General features: G+C 41.6%; 1 protein-coding gene across 1 annotated transcript in view; it reads left to right on the forward strand.

Annotated features, from left to right (window-relative positions):
- Positions 1-4,012: 4,012 nt before the first annotated feature.
- Positions 4,013-19,512, forward strand: part of STMN2 (stathmin 2) — a 36,139-nt gene continuing 20,639 nt past the window's right edge. The window contains exon 1 of the mRNA XM_027638817.1: positions 4,013-4,262. Within this exon, the coding sequence (XP_027494618.1) occupies positions 4,244-4,262 (19 nt within the window). The 5' untranslated portion in view covers positions 4,013-4,243. The remainder of the gene's footprint in view (positions 4,263-19,512) is intronic.

The following is a 19,512-nucleotide window of genomic DNA, read 5'->3' on the forward strand; positions in this document are numbered from 1 at the left end:
TGCTTCAGATACAAGACACAGTTATACATACGTATCTGTGCTCTTTCTTTCTCCCCACACATTCAGCACACAGCTAATCTTTTCAGCTGCTTGGTACAGTTATACAGTTTTATGGAAAAAACAACAGAAAAAGTTACAGAAAAAAGCCAAAACATTACAAAGATTATGAAAATCCCACATGTATATATTTGTAGTCTTTTCTTCCTACATTTCCCAATAAAATATGCAGAACTTAGCTGCTTACTGAAACACAGACTATGCTAACATCTCTGATCTATACGTCACCTACTGTGAAGAGTAAGGCTAGACAAAAGATTTTTTCACCCATGTTAGGGAGATAGTCTGGCAAACATTCCTGCAAGAAAATCTTTATTGTACCCATGCTTTCAAGGACAGAGAGGACTGTGTCAAGGTTCTCTTTTATGAGAACAGAATGAAAAAAAAAATCAAATAGTGTTCACCGAGGGAGTATCATCCATCTTGTTACATATGTAGAGAGAATCTGGTGGAAAAAATAACACGAGAGTATATAATTAAAAATTGTATCATTATATAAATGCATAGAAAGAGTAATTAAGGTTGCATAGGCACCATTTTTTGACTTTTGAGAACTTCATCATACAGAATGAACAATATCTTTCATCATAGGTTTTGGTGAGGGCTTGGAAGAAATAGGGATGTAAACAAAATAATCATATTAATTAATTACCAATTAATTTTCTAAAATTGCACAGACACTAAGAGAAATCACTCCAGAAGGCCGAAAGAAGTAGAAACGAAAAAAAAAAAATCAGCTCCTCTAAATAAGGTCCATTACATTTCCCGATGACAAAGGCTAAGTGTAAACAAGTCTCCCAGAAGTCAGTAAGAAAAAAGCTGACTTTCTCAAGTTATTTAAGAAAACTAAACAAGACTGCACAGCCTCACAGTCTATGCAGCACAGACACATAGCACAGGCAGACAGTAGGAGATTCATAACCTACTCCCGTCTTTGTGATGCATAGTATTTCAGTGCCAATGCAATTCATTTTCTTAGCAGCAATTGTCTTCAAAGTGCTGCACAAACATTTTTCTTTCCAGTACCACCTCCTTTTCTCCCTTGACTGCAAGGGGGTAAAAAGTAAAACCCTTTCTAGCAAATGGAGAAAAGAACAAATGGGGAAAATGAATAAAATGTTTTCCACCATCTGGCCAAGGCCACAGAAGTGCCCAATAAAAGTGGGATGAAAGCCACAGTTATGCAGCCACAGACCTGGAGATAGGCTAGGCTGCAAATGCATTTTAGTGTCAATCAAGGAAAGGCCCAGGCTGTGAAAGAAAAAAAGTCCTAGCTTTGCTAGGACATGTTGGAGTTTAATTCATGCTCCGGTAAAATTTATGTGAAACGAAACATCAAAAGGTGGCAGCCAGTGGAAGAGAAATGATGTATGGAGTGTCTGGTAACTGCTCCTGTAAATGCCAAGATTTGACATGACAGTGATTGCCAAGCTATTTCTCGCACCGCTTTCTCGGCATTACCCGCCCTAGGAGCCCGGTACCAGCTTCCCGGGGGAGAGTCGAGCTGCATCCACCCCCCGACCACCGTCCTGGCTTGATAACCTCCCGGGATGCTGGGAAGTCCCGGCCTGGGGCACCCGGGGGTCAGGCAGAGGCGCCACTGCCGGCGGCGAAGGGAGCAGGGAAGCGCTGCTGCCCCTGCTGCTGCCGCACGGAAGCGGGAAGCGAGATCCCTCCCGCAGGGGAGGCTCTGCCGGCCGCCCCGTGCCGCTGCTTTAGCTCGGAGAACAGGAAAATCAGAACTAAATAGAAGAGACAGACCGTGGGGCGGGTTCGCCTCCTTACTGGGCGTGCCGGGCGGGGGATGGGGAGCCGAGCAGAGATGCACTGTGTCAGCGCAGCCCCGGTGTCACCCCCTTCCCGGCAGCTGAGCCCCGCGGAGCCAAACCGAATTCCGATGCCGTCCCATGTCGGGAAGGCAGCACGGACACGGAAAGCCACGGAGCCGGGCGAGGCCAGCACCACGATCCTCACCCGCAGGGGCGGGGGCAGCCGCATCCACTCCTGCCCGCCCCCTCCTCGTTCCGACCCTGCCGCCCTGCCTGCCTGCCGGCGCCTCCTTGCCTGCCCGTCCCCCATCCCGCCCACGCGGCCCGGTAGGGATGCAGCTGCCCCGGGCAGCGCCGCCGCCTGCAGCACCACGGAGAGCGCCCGGCCACCCTCCGCCCTCCCCTGACGCGGGAGTGGGGGCCTGGGTGTGTCTCGACTGGGACGAGGTCGCCCTTGCGTGCGGAGCTCCGTGTGGTTGCTCACCATTTCCTTTTGTGAATAAGCTCCTCTCCCTACAGACATCCAGGCACAATCCTGTCCCCTGCTCACCCAACCCCCCTCTGCAGCCACACAGCCAAAGGCCCAGAAGTGAAACCCTCCAAAAAGCCGCCGGGTCCCCGGGCCGCCCTCCTGCTTTCTGCGCGGGCAGGACCTCTCAGGAAGGCGGATCGGCCCTGCATCCCGACACACCTGCCTCATCCCGTCCTCCTGCCAGCCAGAGCCGTCTCGGCAGGGAGACAACACGGCGTCTGCCCCGCCGCGGCTCACTCGCTGGTGTCTGTGCACGGGAATGTTTTTCTCCCCAAATTCACTTCCAGACTTCATTATTCTCATATAAAGAAAAAAAAAATAGTTTCTGCAATTCAGAGATTATCATTAGTGTCTCAAAAGAGAAAGCTAGCCTCATGCTTATGCTCTGGGTGCTGCTTCACTCAAAGATGCTGTTTACTGACCTCAAGGAAGCTTGAAAAGCATAATCCTGAGTTATCTGTTCTAGGGAAGTACACTGAGACTGAGAGTACCACATGGCACATAGTGTGGCCTTCGCAGCTGCAAACAGCATCACAAAAGTAAGGAGAACAATGCCAATGTCCTGCCTGCTCTAGGATAACCCAGTTCCTTCTACCCTGGGGACCTGTGCTTGCTCTCCTTGGTTTTTCCACCCACCTATACACCACACCATGTAACAAATCCATAAGTAGTGTCCTGCAAATTCCAAGCTGAAAATTTGTCCTGTGCCCTGTCTGTCTGCAAGCTGTGTGGGAGTCTGTTATCACTGCAAGCTTTTAACAGTAAGACTGTTTTTCCCCTGGGAGAAGAACATGAGCTCCAGCTGGACAGCACAGAGGTGAAAAGGTAAAGACGGAGCATCCTTCTCTTTGTGCCACCGTCTTGGATACTGTCTTCTCTAGGCCAGCAATTGCTTCCAAGCCCAGGAGGTTTCCAAAGAAGTCCCATCATTGCCATGTTTCTAGCAAAGATTTCAATTAACTACCCACATTTGTTTAGTGGCTCTCAGTCATGTCACTGACTGTCCTCCTGCTGATAATAGAGAATCCTTAAAATTAATGTAGGGAATCGTTAGAACATGTCTATCCCCTTTCGTGTAATAACAATACCAGGTCCCATGCTGCACACTTTGTCAAGGACATCAAGCACTTCCCAGTGGCTCTTGTTACAGTACATTTGGGAAGTGGTTATTAACTTCTTTCCAAATTTATTCTGGTTTTGGCTTTCCAGAGCCCTTTGAGAGTGAAAGCATGTCCAGCTTTCCCCATAGTTTAGCAGAGTTCAACATGTCCAGGGTTAGGTCTGGGGACACTAAAGCAGGTACTGAAATGCAGAAACATTCAGTATAAAGCAATTGTATAGGATATCTGTGTATCCTTGCAGGAGGCAAAAATAATCTGAGCAGCTGTTTTACTGAAATAGTTTTGAAAATCCCTTGTAGTGGTCCCTTTTCTTGTATCTTTGGAACAAAACGTGTTAAAATGAATTTGTGCATGTTTTACAGGTAGCAACAGCAGAGCCTTCAACACCAATAGGCTTTTTTCATGTAAGACATAAAACATTTGACATGGAATGTACTATTAACACCAGACCGAGGGGGGAGAGGCAGCCAAGGACTGATTTCCATTTCAAACTGCATTCTGGCACTTTGTACTCCAGCACTATTGGCGGATCAATATTTAATGCCCGGAGATTCTGGCTCTGCAGGAGTCATGTCAGGGGACCTCTCGAGCCAATCTGCTTGGGTAGAGGAGTGATAATTATTCATGGGCTCCTGCCTCTTGCTCCTTCTCTTGCACAGCCCCACTCTGCTGACTCAGTGCCTTATTCAGTCTTCTCTCCCTCTCTCCACTGCTGTAGCTGGACCCCTTTGCCTTCACCGCCTCTGAGAGCCGCACATCCCACCATGGCTAAAACAGCAATGGGTAAGAAACCACCTCTCTTTTCCTTCAGCCAGTGCCACGGCCGCTGTCTCCTAGGTCCTCTACCTACACTAGGTGCTCTTTTCGCTGTCCCGAAAGTTAAGAGGAAAAAAAAACCAAGACAACGATGAACATATTTTTAATTTCTTTGATCAGGAAAAAAAGAGAGGGTGGGTGGGACCAGGGGCTGTTTTAGCGTCCTCATGGAGATCAGATTAATTATAGACCGATGGGTGAGGTCGGCACATGAGCACAGCATAATTTTGAAACTGCTTTCATTAATTTAAGGATGAATATATATATTTTTATATGTATATTAAAAAAGGGGAAACAAAACGAACGGTAAAGTTATCCCCGCTGTCAATGTACCTCCCCTCGTCCCCGGCGGCCGGAGTCAGCGCTCCCCTCTGTGTCTCAAACCGCGTGGGGACAAGAAAAGAGGGGCGGTGGGGAGGCACTGCCGCCAGAAACGGGCACGGCGGCGGCCCGGGGGGCTGCGGGCGGCGGCCGGGGATGTGGCCGGGCCGGGCCGGCGGGGGGCCCGCGGTGCCAGGCGGGGGGGCTGCAGCGGGGCGGGCCCTGCCAGGCGCGCACTGCGGCCGGCCGCGCCCAGCCCAGCCCAGCCCAGCTCGGCCTGGCCCGGCCCGGCGCGGGGGGCTGCGGGAGGGGCGGCGAGAAGGAGCCGCCGCTCGGCGTTACCCCGGCACTGCCCGCACCTGCAGTCTGCCGGGGGGAGGGACACGGGGGGCGGCTGAAGTAGGTCACTGCATCACGGAGAGCTGGTGTGCGCTAGCGGTGCCCACCCTGCTCTCTCTCCCGGGGGGGCAGCTGCCGGGGCTGTTGTTACTTGGCGTTTCCCAGCTGCCAGCAGAGCATCCACCCCCCTCCCCGGCAGAGCCGCGCCCTGTCTCCGCGACGCGCCGCCCCCCGCCCAAGCCCACCCCGCCGGACCCCGGGGAGCGCCGGGCGGGGCGCGGCAGCTGCGCCCTCCCCGCCCCAGCCGCGGTCCCCGGGGGGCTCCCAGGTCATCGGGGAGCACGTTGTCGTCGGGTCCGTCTTGGTCCTGCTGGTCCAGGAAGGAGCGAAGGGCGGTAGCCCGGTACTGGCCCCTTTGTTCGAGGGAGACTGCTGGGGAGGGAGGGCGGGCGGAAAAATCGCAGTGAGGGTGTGGGGGAGAGAGATAGCAGTTTGCGGGTTGGGTTTTTTGTTTTGTTTTGTTTTGTTTTTTTTCCAGAAGGGGAATGAGGCTGGACCTGCATTTGTTGCATTCAAATTCAAGTTTTCACAATCATTCACCATTAATATCGTGCACACACAAATCCCAGAAAATAAGGATGAAGAGGTCCCAACACAATTGTTGCCTTTCTCCAAGGAAAAAATCTCATTTAAATTTCCATTCTATGCAGACTCTTGTTAGCGCTCTTCATCACATTGCACAAAGTTACACCAAAGCCTCCTGGCAGTGGCTGTAATCGATGCATTACACCAGTGCATTTGTTCGAATGCTGATGTTCCACTCCCCAGGAATAATCGGTGTGAATTGAAAACATTTTAACCTGGCTGTGGCATCCCTGGGAACAGCATGAGACAGCTGTAGATGCAAACAGAGGAGGGAAGTGAGGGCTGTGGGAGCCTGGCCAGCCCTGCAGTGCCGAGCACGCGGTCCCCTCCCCACTGCAGCAATCCCGTAATCAGTATTGATAATTTGTAGTCGGCCGGGGACTTATCGCGGCAGAAGGCCCTGTTAGGAATTCTACCACAAGGGAAGAAAGAGCTCCTCAGCCTGTGGTTAATGGTCTCACAGCACACAAATATAAAGATTTCTGCAGCAAGAGAGAGGCCAGAAATCGTTCAGTTTGCCCAGAGACGAAGGGACTATATGATGCCAGTTTGTCTAATAATACCTGGCTAACAAGCCACATATACCAACAATAAAAAGCTGTGTAACTACGTAGCTCAAGTTTCTAAAAATACTAATTACAATAGCATTTAACTTAAAAAGAATTGAAAGTTGCATTATTAAAAGCACCTTTCCTCTTGAAACTCACAAAGCTTAAAGGATTCTCCTCCCCATTTCCTTAAACCTTATTTTTCCTCCTTCTTAGAGAAAATTTGGATCTAGACAGTCTATTAGAATAAACCACTTTATTTCAAGAATTACTATAAGCTAACAAATTTTATTTTCATGTGAAAAAATAGATGTATTCTCTGTAATACACATTTCCAGTTAGTGCTAAATGAGCTACATTTGTCCTGTACTCAAGCTTTACCCAATAGACCACTGCAAGAACTACAGAGCGCCTGATTTTTTTTTTCCCTTTTGAGCACCATATTTTGCAAAGTGGCAATAAAGACTGGATCCTGCTTCCACTGGAGCCAGCAAAACATTTCTAATCAGTTTATGCCAGCCCACTATTATGTTTCTGGCCCTGGTCCAGCAAGGCACTTAAGCAGGTGTCTGAGAGTGAGCATGCAAAATAGTCCTGCTGGCTTTGGACAGAACTCTACATGTAACTCAGGTTAAAGCAGATACCAAATACCTTGATAAGCCTGTGTTTATATTTTGCCATAAAAAGCAAAATTAAGCCTCATTCTCTCTTAGGTTCAGTAAAATAAGAGGTTTTCAAGGAAAGCTCCTTTGACTTATGTAGGAATTTCAACAGCTGCAAGAACTTCTGGAAGATCAATACAGCCCCAATGCCCATGAGGTTCTTCTTTCTGTTTAGTGTACATAGTATGTGACTGATGCATGCCAGAGACACACACATTTTTTTTTTTTTTAAGTGTGTCTTATTTTAAAATTCCGTGTAACACAACTGTAGGGAAATTCTAGGGGCTTTTAAATTTCGTTCTCCCTTTGATGCCATCTTCCACACAAAATCTGTATTGAATGAAGGGACTCCTTCATTCTTTATACTCCCAACCATACAGGATGTGTGTTACATAAATCAGCAGCCTTTGCAGGTGGGGTCACTAAAGACCAATCAGGGCATGTACCTGGTTTGATAGACTTACTTAGGGTATGTACATGGATGGTAGTGTGAGGGTGAAGCAGTTTGTGATGACACTGGAACTAAAAAAGTGTTTGAAACCATGATTTCATTGTTTCCTTGTGGTGTTTTATTTAAAGAATATTTATTAGAACATTTTCAGACAATCATCATACAGAAACTCTCAGTACTGGTTATGGTTCTTGTTTATTTTATAGGAAGTTGTTTAACAGAAATATGTGGGATATATGTTAATAGTGTTAAGGAAGTGTTTTAAGTTCAAATCCTTTTGAGACAGTCAGGAATGCTGTGAGGTGATAAATGGGTGGAATTATGAGGATATGGGAATTCAGGCAGCCCCATGCTGCCTCCTTTGCATATCTCAGTAAGATTGATTAAACTCTTGTAAAAGTGTTTCAGAGTTGTTCTTCTACTTTGTCATTTACATTTTATTCACGAGCTCAGACATCTATACTTAGCTTGATGGATGCAAGGCCATTGCTAAGTTTGTCTATTAACTGAGTACTACATTATTGTTTTATCTGATATGTAAACATACATATGAAGTCATAAATAAGCGTATGGTTGTTGAGTTTAACTGGTTCAATTACTTTAATAACTAGGCTTCTTTTACTGCAAAGGTGTAAGCATTTTGCCTCTGATTTGCCACCACACTTAAACAATTGTTTGATCTTTAACAGTTGCACATGAGTAGTCATTTGGACATCAATGACAATGACAAGCTTCCAGTTAAACAACATATGGCTAAGTGCCAGGCTGAGTTTAGACTGAGCATGCTCCTTTCCATATTATGCTGGTTTTAGCTGAAGGTTTTAACCTTCCCTTTAATAAATAAATGAACACAAATCAGCTCTGATTAATTTTCAGCTGTCAGAAAATAACATTTCTGCATAGACAAATAAGAAACCATGTTAATATGAGAGTGAATCAAAAAATAGTGTATTGTTTAAGTGTTATCAGAAATGTGATTTGACTGAAACACCATTTTTCCAAATTTTTTTCAAGATCTAGCAGAAGAAACATTTTTCTGAGAACTTTTATTACTGATCTAATATAAAGTTCATGGCAAGTACACTTTACCAGAGAACTGAAGGTTAACACCTATTCACATTCTTTTCTTGGTTTTGCAGAATCAATTACTCTTCCTGCAATTGAGAATTGAGGCAGTAATAATTTTAAAAACAGTCCATATGGCTAAGAATTTATATTACCTCATAGCAGTTCTTTACTTACCCTGTGAGGTGTACAAGCAGGAGGATAAAATGTATCTGTTTCATTTTCTTATGGAAGAGATCCCATAACATGCTGAGGAAATAAAAATAAAATTCAGCAGCTTGAACACTTCCAAAATGTTCTCTCACCTCCACCTCCATTACCTCTTTTTCCAAATATAAGCTCTAGTTAGACTAAAGACTTCCCTGTTTAATAATGTATTTCTGTAATTCATTCACATCAATTTTGTCAATTTGAATTTTCTTTAATTTATTATTTAAGCCTGGGAATTTATTTGTTATTATTTATTTTTATATTTGTACTACAATAGTACATTTCTCTAGATCATGTTCTGCACACCTATTTTTTAGTATAAATACTGTATAATCTAACCTAATGGTTAGATTTATCTCAGGTGACATTTATATTCATTTCTTTAGAAAAGAATTCTTCATTTTCAAATTAATAGCATTGATTTAAAAACAACTCAGAAGAAAGATGAGACACTCATATCCAGCAGTATGTTCAGATAGTGTTTCAGACTTCAAAAACTATACAATATTAACTAATTAATTCTCCTAATTGCCTGCAGTGAGAAGTAGACATTATTATATAGTCTGAAACACAGAGATCAGAGGGTTCCCATGACAGGTTGGTCTGGGCAATACTTGACCTCTGAAGCATTTTCATGTGGGTCTAATTTAACTACCTTATTAGTTCACAGGCAGAAGAAACAAAGAGATGTTCAGCACTTTTGAAAAACATCAAGCCCTGGATGTCTTAAAGTAGGCATCTTAAAATGGTGTCACACCACATAATTGATATAGGTGGAAAATTAACTCACTAAAAGCTTTGCTAAAGCTGATACAGCAAGAAAGCCACCACTGGAACATAAGGGACTGAGAGTTGCATTGAGCTTTCTCACAGTGTGCCCTCCGCACATGCTGTGTGTATATATATATATATGTATGTATATATAGTACATTTGCCTTTCAACTTAGGTTATCAGGCTTCAAAACCCTTTATTCTGGCACTCTCAGCAGATCTGCCCAATGCTTTAAGGAGGAGTAAGTGTCACATCATGAAGCAGCAGTGCTTGCTTACCTCTGCAGTAACTGCCTTCGAAAAATCCATTGTCAGTTCTCCCTACAAGTCATCTTTATAAAAAAAACTGTTGCCATCATCAGGTGGCTTGCAGAGAACGTGTCCATAAAACGGACGATAGATGAACAAACTTTGCAAATGACTCTTGTGTCACTGCAGCCAATGGAGTACAGCCACTGGCCTCAGTACAAGTGGGGGCACAGCCTATGGGGACACAGAAATTGGCATCTGACTTGGAGGAATGTCTGATATTCACAATTCTTTCTAGGCTACACACAACCCTCATGCATTCTGTGGATACAGTCTGAGGTGTTGTTGGTTTTTGTTCAGTTTAAAAATACCGCTTGGAAGTATGAGTCCCCTCTGTGAACCTCAGCCAGCAACTCTACTTGGGACACATACCTCTATCCTGCAAGGTGATGGGCACCCATGACTGCAGTGCAGGCAGTACCTATTTCCCTAGTTACTCAGCTCTTTTCAAAAGCAGGAAAAACTGCTTTGGAGACCTCAACCTACATGGACCTGCATCCTCAGTCAAAAAAATGGACTGATGCAGAAATGCTGGCTCTTGGGAACTAAATACTTTGGACATCATGTGTCTGAGAAAAAACAGCATACAAAGTTGCTCCAATATTATTTCGTTTTTTCTTCCACTTATTATGTTTTTCTTTTTCCTTTCTGCTAATACATAATTTAACCAACGAAGTGAACTTCAGCTAGTTCTACCAGGATGTGCAGTTAAACTGATGCACAGCATCTACAAAAACACTAGGCTTTTCTGAATACATATAGAAAGTATATTTTTTTAAGGTATAGGAATCAAATCCAAGCAGTTCGCAAATAAATTGTGATTTATAGACTCATTCTAATACACAAAACCTCTCGTGGTTGTGGTGGTTGCTGTGTGGGGAAACGGTGGTCCTTCACACGCACAATCACAAAACAGGATTGGTGGGGGTTTTTTCACCAGTTTTGCCCCAGGAAGGTGGTTTAGTTTAGAGAGGTGACTGAGGATAGGGTTAGTAAAGCTCTAAGGCACCTGTGGTGGGATACAGGTATGACCGTACCTCCACAGCACGTGGGGAGAGGTCAGTGCCTCTGGCTATGGTCAATAGTGAATGCACTCAGTTCAGAAATCCAGAGGAAAATGCAGGGAGGAATGGGGATACTTCAACCATCCCTTGGGCACTTCTGGGAGAAGCCCTGCTTCAGTCTCTGCCTTTGTGGTGGGAGGAAAAAGAGGTGGCAATGGATGTACTCCTGTCCCTGAGCCAAAGGCTGGTGGTTGGCCTTCAAGTGTGGTGCTGGGATCAGGTGACCCTTGTCCATGCGTGTCCTCCCTCCCAATATAAGACCAGAGCCACTGAGCTATGTCCGCTTTCCACCCTTCTGTGGGAAGAGCATCATGCTAGAGAGAGGACAAGAGAACACACAGGAGGGAGGATGACCTCCATCTAGTAGCTGGGGACCCCAGGACCATTGCTAGATTTTGCATGATATGACAAAATAGAAACAGTTGTGGGAGCAGAAAATAGAACTTGAGTTTCTTTAGGTGGCAGTTAGGACCCTTTGGCCTGAATCCCCTCATTCTAAAAGAGATTGAACTCAGCTCCTGCACTTCCTAGTCAAAGGTGCTCACTGTAGACAGTTGTCCCAAAGGGCAGGAGTAAGAGGGCCTGCAATGTTTCCCCTCAGCTACATTTTAAAAGAAAACTGTGGCTGCCCTTAAATTTATGAAGAACCCTATCCTGTCTACATGTGCCAGATGCTCTCAGGGAACAGGCTACACAGATTTCTTCAGAGGACTGGATCTGAGTTGGAAGAACACCCAATTCCCAATGTTAGGGGATTAAATATTTCAAGCCTGAGGCAACCTTGCTTGTGCAAAAAGCTAATACCCTCCACTGCACACCAACTCAAAGAGCACAAATTGTGTTTTCCTGAATTTTCATGACTTCTGCTCACCTGTGCAGAAATTTGCAGGATCCACATTTTGGATTTCGAAACCTGAGTTATTTTTTTTCTTAAACATCATTTTAGGCACCCAACTCCTTTATTGGATTTGTAGGTTAATCATTTTATGACCTGACTTCCTTTTCATTAAGATGGGGAGAATCATAGTTGGGATGTGAGGTTATGTTCCATACTGCATGGAAATGTGTAACTATGCTCCAATATTATAGATGTTGCAAAAATCCATACTGATCAGATTAGGAAACAGAGGAACTTAAGCTACTGAAGATGTATTAGCATTCTATGCTATTCAGATAGTTTTTTATAATTCTTAGGGAATTTCTTAGGTAAAGAAAAATTAATATTGTGTATATTTTATACTACTGATTGACATAGAGGTTTAAAAATGGGCAATTTATCTTAAGCTAAGGTATACTCTACCTGGAGACAGCCAAAGTACTTTTAATGCTTACAGTTCTTACATTTAAATATATTCACCAATCACTAAGTGATTACATAGCTATAACTTTTGATCTTGATGTTATTTTTCATCCTTTCAAAGTTATTGAAAACACAAATTGTCCTTTTGGGCTAAGATTTCTGAGATACACATGTTCAAATTTGTCCTCTAGTTTCCACTAAGGATGACTCTTGATGTCATTTTATTGGCAGAGCTCCCTGGACTGACTAATATTATTACGGTTATTTTTTCTTTTCAAAAGACTGTAGAGACCACAGCCAGGTCAAAGATGCACAACATTTTTTTTTATCAACACTGGTATATAAAAATGTAGCAAAAATTATATTTTTTTGTTTCCTAGTATTTTTATACTGCAAATCCTCCAGTTACCTGAATGGAACTGTAAGAAATGTTACGTGCTCGTAGGAATTTTTTTTACTTAAAATGAATGCATGAATCAATTTCTATAATTTTTCACAGATCTTTTTTGGAAGTAAAATTCACTTCTGTAACCCTTTTTATTAACCTATCAACTATTTGAATGTATTTGTTTCTTACATTTTTCATGTGAAAAGAAAGAGCAATTGATATCACTTAAGTCATGTTTATGTCACTTGAATACACATTGTTTGTCTCCAGGTACTGGTGTTTATTAAATTTACTACGTAGATAGTAAAAAACCCCTATTTCTAAGCTAATATCTTTTCTGTGTGCTCAGATATTTTTGATGCTGTTGAGACTGCAGTCAGGGACCTTTCAATATATGTTGTAGATAGGAATGATGCCCTTACTCCTGATTTAAAAACTTAAATGTTTTAAATTTGTCAACAAAACACTTGTTCTCAAGGCAAATAACTTCTTGCTGGGAAATGTTGTTCTACCTCTAAACATCATTATTTTCTAAGTAAAATATCAATAATGACTTCTTAAGTAAAGTAGTAGTAAGGTATTTATTTTAGGCTGCATTGAGGGTTCAAGTTATCCTTTTTGAAATGGACTCACCTTTTTTTTTGCAGTGAAAGATCAAGAAGGGAAATATCTTACACAGAAAATTGTACTACATTTCATTAACAGCGTAAAGAATTTAACCGTCTTGTGGTGGAAGGCCTGAAAAACAGGATTAAACATGACAGAGATACTTTCAAGTCCTCTGCAAAATTGTAATTACTAGTTTGTATAAGTTGTCAGTGCTGTTCTAGAGGTCTCTGTTCTACTGGCATCCTAGTTTCTGTACAAAGATGTGAACAGCACTGTCAAGGGTAAAAAAAATTGGAATAATAAAAATAAATACTTGCAGCAAAATCCCTTGCAGATAAATCAAGACATTTAGATAAGCATACATAAGTAATCTGCAATATAAAGGTTGCAAAATTTTATTTAGTACATTTATATGTAGTTATATGGATGGAATTTCCTACATTAAAACAAAATTAAGAAAAAGTATTCTGGAAGCAGAATATTATATCAGATGGACCCCAGTCTGACCCTGAACTGCTACTCTAATATTATACACTTCTGATGTCATTGGCGTTAGAGGAAAGTCTGAGCTAGCAGTCAGGAAGATTTCTATTTCAGGTGACTCTCAACTTTCTTGTGAACAATCTGCTATCCTAATCAGTTTCCCATCTGCTTCATCCACACCACCTACTGATTTCCAGTTCCAGTCCATTTCCTTGGTACCCTTTCCCTGATTTTCTTAATCCAATATCATTATCCAGTCAATCAAGTGTCACCCTCATTCTTGGTCAAATTTCAATCATCCCATCCCCTGACTGACTTTACCTGTGTGTTTTTTCTTCTTTTTTTTTTTAATTTGTCTGTTCTCAGCAATTTCTTCCAATATGCAGATTCAGCTCTCATCCCTTCATACAGCCTCTTCCTTCCCGTAGTCCTTCATACTTCTGTGATACCAGAAGGGAAGGAATTAAGACAACAGGATAGTTGTTTCCTCTTGTTTTTCCAATTTCCAGGGCTCCTCTGGTCCACAGCATCACTCTCAGCCCATGTGGAATTAGTCCTGCCCAGCACAAAGTGCCTTGAGACAAACTGGCTGTAAAGCTTGGATTTGTATCTCAGCCATGGCTGAAGCCTGAAATCCAGTATTTCAATTGCTTATTCCACGGCCAGGCCTGGACAGATTTTTTTCAAATGAAGAATGATTTCCTGGCACAAAGCACTAGAACCTTTCAAATTAATAAAATAAGCACTTGTTTAGTTTACCACATGCATGTATTTTTCCCTAGTCATCTTCATAGAAATAGTGAAATGTTTTTAGCTAAAAGCTTCTCCAGAATTCAGCAAGAGGCAGCCTTCCAGCTGAGAAAACTGTAGGCCAAATTGTAATTTATCAAAGTGACGTTCAGTGGAAGAAGGACTCCCATATTTTCTAATGCAGTGGGGAAAAAAAGCAGGACAACATGGGAAATAACAACGGCTGAACTGTGGTATACAGGTCACATGTTTAAGTGGCTAAGATGTGCAAATGTCAGGAACACCAGTCTTGCAAGAATTAGAACATAAACCTGTGGAAATTATGGATATATTCAACCTATGTTGATTTACATCTGATGAACCTATTTTTTCACCCTTTAAGTCTCCTGAAGTATCAGCTTAGGAAAGAAATCTCTGCTTTATTATTTTGAAAAGTCATGTAAGAGCCAGCTACACTAATAAAAAGAATTTGATTATGCAGGGAAAGAGATTTCTTTTTTTTTTTTTTTATTACAGGAAAAAGAATTTGATTATACAACAAAAGAGACAAAACAGGCTATTACAAGTTGACATTTGGATATATCCAGCTCCTGCTGCTTTTAGGACATACTAAAAATCCAGTAGACAAGCCAGTCCTAGAAGTTTGATGAGTCTGTTAGAAAGGGCAGGCTAAGCAACATAGAAGTTCTGATTTGCTGTTAATGACAGACTGTTGATGCTGGTGCACAGTGCCCTGAAAATCTCACTATTGCAAGTGAAGATCTTTTTTTTTTTTATTCTAAATGAGCCAAGCACCCTCACACCACCAACCAGTGGAGCATTTCTGCAGGGATCAACTCCTCATGTGGTTAATTTAGTAACAGAACAGTGTCTCTGAATTCATCAAGATCTTCTTCAAAGTGGATGCCAGTATTGCAGAAAAATAGAGAGACAGAGAGATAGACAGATAGATAGCTGCAGAGGGATAAATAGAGTGACAGAGAAAAGGTATTCTAGAAATCTTCACTAATATTTCAGAATAAGAAAAAAATTACTAAATTGAAAAACAGTATAAAAGAGTGAAGGAGAAGAGAAAGATGAAAAATAGAGGTGAGTCATGAAAGACTTAATTGGGAGCAGTCATATTACTGAAAGTCTATATAAATTGCTATAGTGTAGACATTTATGCATTAATTTTACATCTTCAAAAATCCATTTATTTCTATTATGCATATCAGAGCAAAGCTACTTAAAACACAGGTTGCTTCCTGTGACCAGTGGTTCTTTTTCTAGTTTTATTGTAGCATGAATTGTAACAAAATTATCCCAGCAGTAAATGTTCTTCCTCAGCCAATTTAATCAATTCTGAATAATACACTAAGTTCTTTGCACCATCAGCATGGTTTCCAAGAAGAGGCTGTAATTTTTTACCTTTTTTTTTCTTATTAATTTTATGTATCTTCTGGTTAGCATACTCAGTAATATTTATAATCTATGCCCAACCATGCTGAATTTTAGCAATACGCTGTTGAGTGGTATCATTAGTTTTATAATGGAGGCAATCAGATGTTTGCATATATGCATAAAGACATGGCAGGATACAATAGTAGAAGTATAAATCTGATAATTAGTAATAATAGCTGCATAGATCATCTAGGTAAAGATCATGCCGAAAAATCTGAAAGCCAGAGTTACAGATGTGTGTCATCTGGAAAAATTTGACTCTGTCATTTCATTGATCTTTCCTTCAAATAGCTGTAAGCAGCTAGTATATTGTCCTTTAAACCACCCCTTTGCCCAGATAAACAAACCAGGCCCTCTCTAACTACCCTTCACAGGCCACGTTCTCTGGTCCCTCACCTTCCTGGTAGCCCTCCGCTGGACCTTCACCTGTTCTTCCATGTCCCTTTTAAATTGGGGGACCCAAAACTGGATATAGTACCTCAGGTGTAGCTCCAAGCCCCAAAATTCTCGAAGCAGTGGTGAACACAACCTCCTCTCCTGCTGGTTCACACACATCTTTGCTTTCTTTCTCTGTTTTTCCAAATTTGGACCCTTAAGAAGAAAGGTGGAAGAAATAGCAAAAAAAAAGAAAAAAAAACAACTCTTACTTGTGAGACTTTTGGAGCCAACCTACACATGCCAAATTTATTCCTGTAAGTTTATTTTTTAACAAAGTCCCTGCCCCAATATCCATTCCTATTTTGGTACCTAGACTTCATCCTTCAGCATTGACAGTTATGGGTTTAGGTAGCCACACACTGAAACATATCTGAAACCTTGCTTGGGCATTTTTACTTTCTTTTGAACTGTGTAGAAGACTAGCAGAAAGTTATCCTATGTCTTTCAATGCTGTAAAAATAGATTTTCACACTAGCCCTAGTTTCTAGATTTGGTGACCTGCCAAAAGATTCTTTTCCTAGTCATTCTGCTACCCACTTGTTAGGAGATAACGCCAAATGAGAATAAGAGTTTTATAGAACCTGCTTTGTATCAACATGGTTGATGAGGGCGTTGCTGTCATTTTTGCTTACTCTGTAGAGTGCTTTCATAGTCCTTCAAAAACTAAAAACATTATTTTTGAACCAGAAGATTTCTCCAAGGATAAACACACCTTTGATAGGCTTCCTACATAGGGAGACTTTCTTAAATTAGGGACTACATTTCTCTAAACCCAGAAATTCAGTCCTTTGTAATGTCTTGTAATAAAAATAAATACAGCACCTTGCTCCCACATATACCCCACAGAGTAGACTCAAATTTGTATAAAAACATTTACATTTCTATTGTCTTTTTTATGAAAAAAGGGAATTAAGCCATGCAGTATAAAGCATCATAATAAAACAGTTTCTGTTATCCCAACTTCTTGGGTTTACAGCAAAATCTTCCACAAATACAAGTAAGGTTGACAGGCAGACTCTAAAATCAAACAGTTTTACCCAGAAACTCAAAAGTCATTTACTAGGAGCTTGTTTGGTTCTGGTATTTGAATTTAAAATACTATTGTTAATTAAGACAATAGAATGTGATAATGTGTGTGCCACTGTATTATTGCAAGGATAGGAACTTTTCCTATGTAAGTAATCTGCTTACATATCTCATTTGCAATTGTGTACAGAAAGCAAACTAATGCCTTTATTCAAAATGATGAGGCATCCTTATTTTAAGATGTCTCACAAAATTAAAATTCCATTCAAAACCCAGAAGTAAATTGAATTTTTCAGACTGTCCCCTTTCATTGTCTTTTGCATTTTGACATTTAGTCAGTAGTCATGGCAGCCAGCAAGAGTGATTGTGTAGCATAAAGATGCAGTTACACATATTTGGCTTTGGGCTAAGTACATTAAATACATGTCAGTTGCTCAAAATCAACCAATAAAGTTACATAAATAAAGCTTTACATATATATAAACACATACATTTTTATGTAAACACAGATATGTCTAAACTAACTAACAAATTATTCTGTTTGATATTCAGACACTATAAAATGGTGTTTCTAGTCTATATGAAATCATTAGTTCGACGGGTACTGTCCACAGACCTCACAGCAGCATATTTTCACTAAAATAGATTCTCCTGATATTTATGGTGTGAAAATAATTTCAATGTGTTCTGCACTCAGTGAAATGACTCAGCAAGCAAGGAATGCACCGGAATGTAGAGACCGGTAGTCCAACCCTATCACAAATTATAATTGCATTTATATCTTATAACATAAACACAAATTTCTAATTAACTGATTGTCCAGGTTCTTTTTTTTTTTTTTAATAAAGGGAAAAGAAATGCACCTTACAATTTATTTTGCTTATTGTTTTCTGAGCCTCAAGTTACCACTAACTAATATTTGAGTTCATCAGTTCAAAGCACAATTTTGAAAATACTGGCAGACATCAAAGGTGTCTGGACTTTGGAATGGCATAGGATGTGTATTAATGAACGTTGTGGTTACAGCCCCTATATGAGTTATAAAAAAAGTCACATTTTGTAACAGATTTACAGTTCTGTTAAAACTGTGTGAATATCTGAGCCCAGAAAAATGGCACAAACTGGCTTGTCTGTTAATGGAAACTGGCAGTGTAGCAATCCACCTCTGTTCCCTCAGGTGAGGTACTCCAAAACAGATGAGACTCCCTGAATGATGAAAACAGAAAACACTGGATTTTTTACTCATTCTTTCTTAATTGCTTGCGCTGCCTGAACCATATTGGTCCATTTCTTTCCTTCATGATCAGTGGCTTGCTTTTGTAACATGTGGGTAGTTCTGTTAAAATTTGCTTTCTGGAGAAGCTCAATATGAACAATTTGACTGTAACATCAGTTCAGAGATGAGCGGAAGGATTTCATAACATAATTGAAATAATATTCACTACAAGTCCATGAAGGATCTGCTGTGACCAGATGAAAAGAGACAGTAGCAGAACTCTTATTTCCATTGCGCAGGCTGGCAATATGCAAGATTATGTCATTACTCTCTAGGGATGACAAAATACAGATGCCACAGAATAAAATGACACCCAGTGTCAGTGGTGATGCATGGCCAGGTGATGCAAGACCAGGAAGAGTTTGTCGAGCCTCCATAAAGGAATAAGGGTGATGCAAAATTAAGTCAGTTGAAGCCTCTGAAAAATTATCAGGAAAAATTGAATAAATACCACCATTCCAAAAACACATGGCTGAGGGTGAGATTCAGATAAATAAAAGTAAAACTGGCAGCCAGCTCTCTCACACCCTGCTCTAGTAACCCAGTCTTACTGTGCTAGAACAGAACCCGGAGCATGATTCATACCTCGGGAAGATGCTGTTTGATCATAGTAGGTTGCATGACTAAACTGTTCCCATTCTATTTCATTGTATTTGATTTGCATCCTCACTCAAGGAGCTGTTTCACCAGCCATATTGCCTGCAGCACTCGCAAAGAGACAGCCTGTGCCAACAGAGGTGTCACTTATGCAGAATTCAGGAGAACTCTCTTCCCCAGAAAGCTTTCCTACAGAACAGGTCTATGTCCTGAGGCAGGTTTTTTTTTTCACTTCTGGAGTATTTTTTCTCCAGCATCCCTTGCCTGTCTTTCTCATTTAGACCATAAGCTCTTTGGCATAGGGTGTTTGCATCTGACAAGTTTGTACAGAAAGTAGTGCAGATCTCATCTGGGCCTCTGCATGCTCCCACAATGGAATGACGAGATGACCTGAAGAGCATACTGGGAGACAGTAGCTATCTCCGATGGCCTAGCCCTGGGTGTTCTGCTGGGTGCTCTGCTTGACACTCTAGGGGAGATCAGTGTGCCCAACACAGGGACTTGAAATTTCACCTCCCACTA

Source organism: Corapipo altera, unplaced genomic scaffold (genome assembly GCF_003945725.1).
Source record: "Corapipo altera isolate COAL_440 unplaced genomic scaffold, ASM394572v1 49, whole genome shotgun sequence".
NCBI classification, from domain to species: domain Eukaryota; kingdom Metazoa; phylum Chordata; class Aves; order Passeriformes; family Pipridae; genus Corapipo; species Corapipo altera.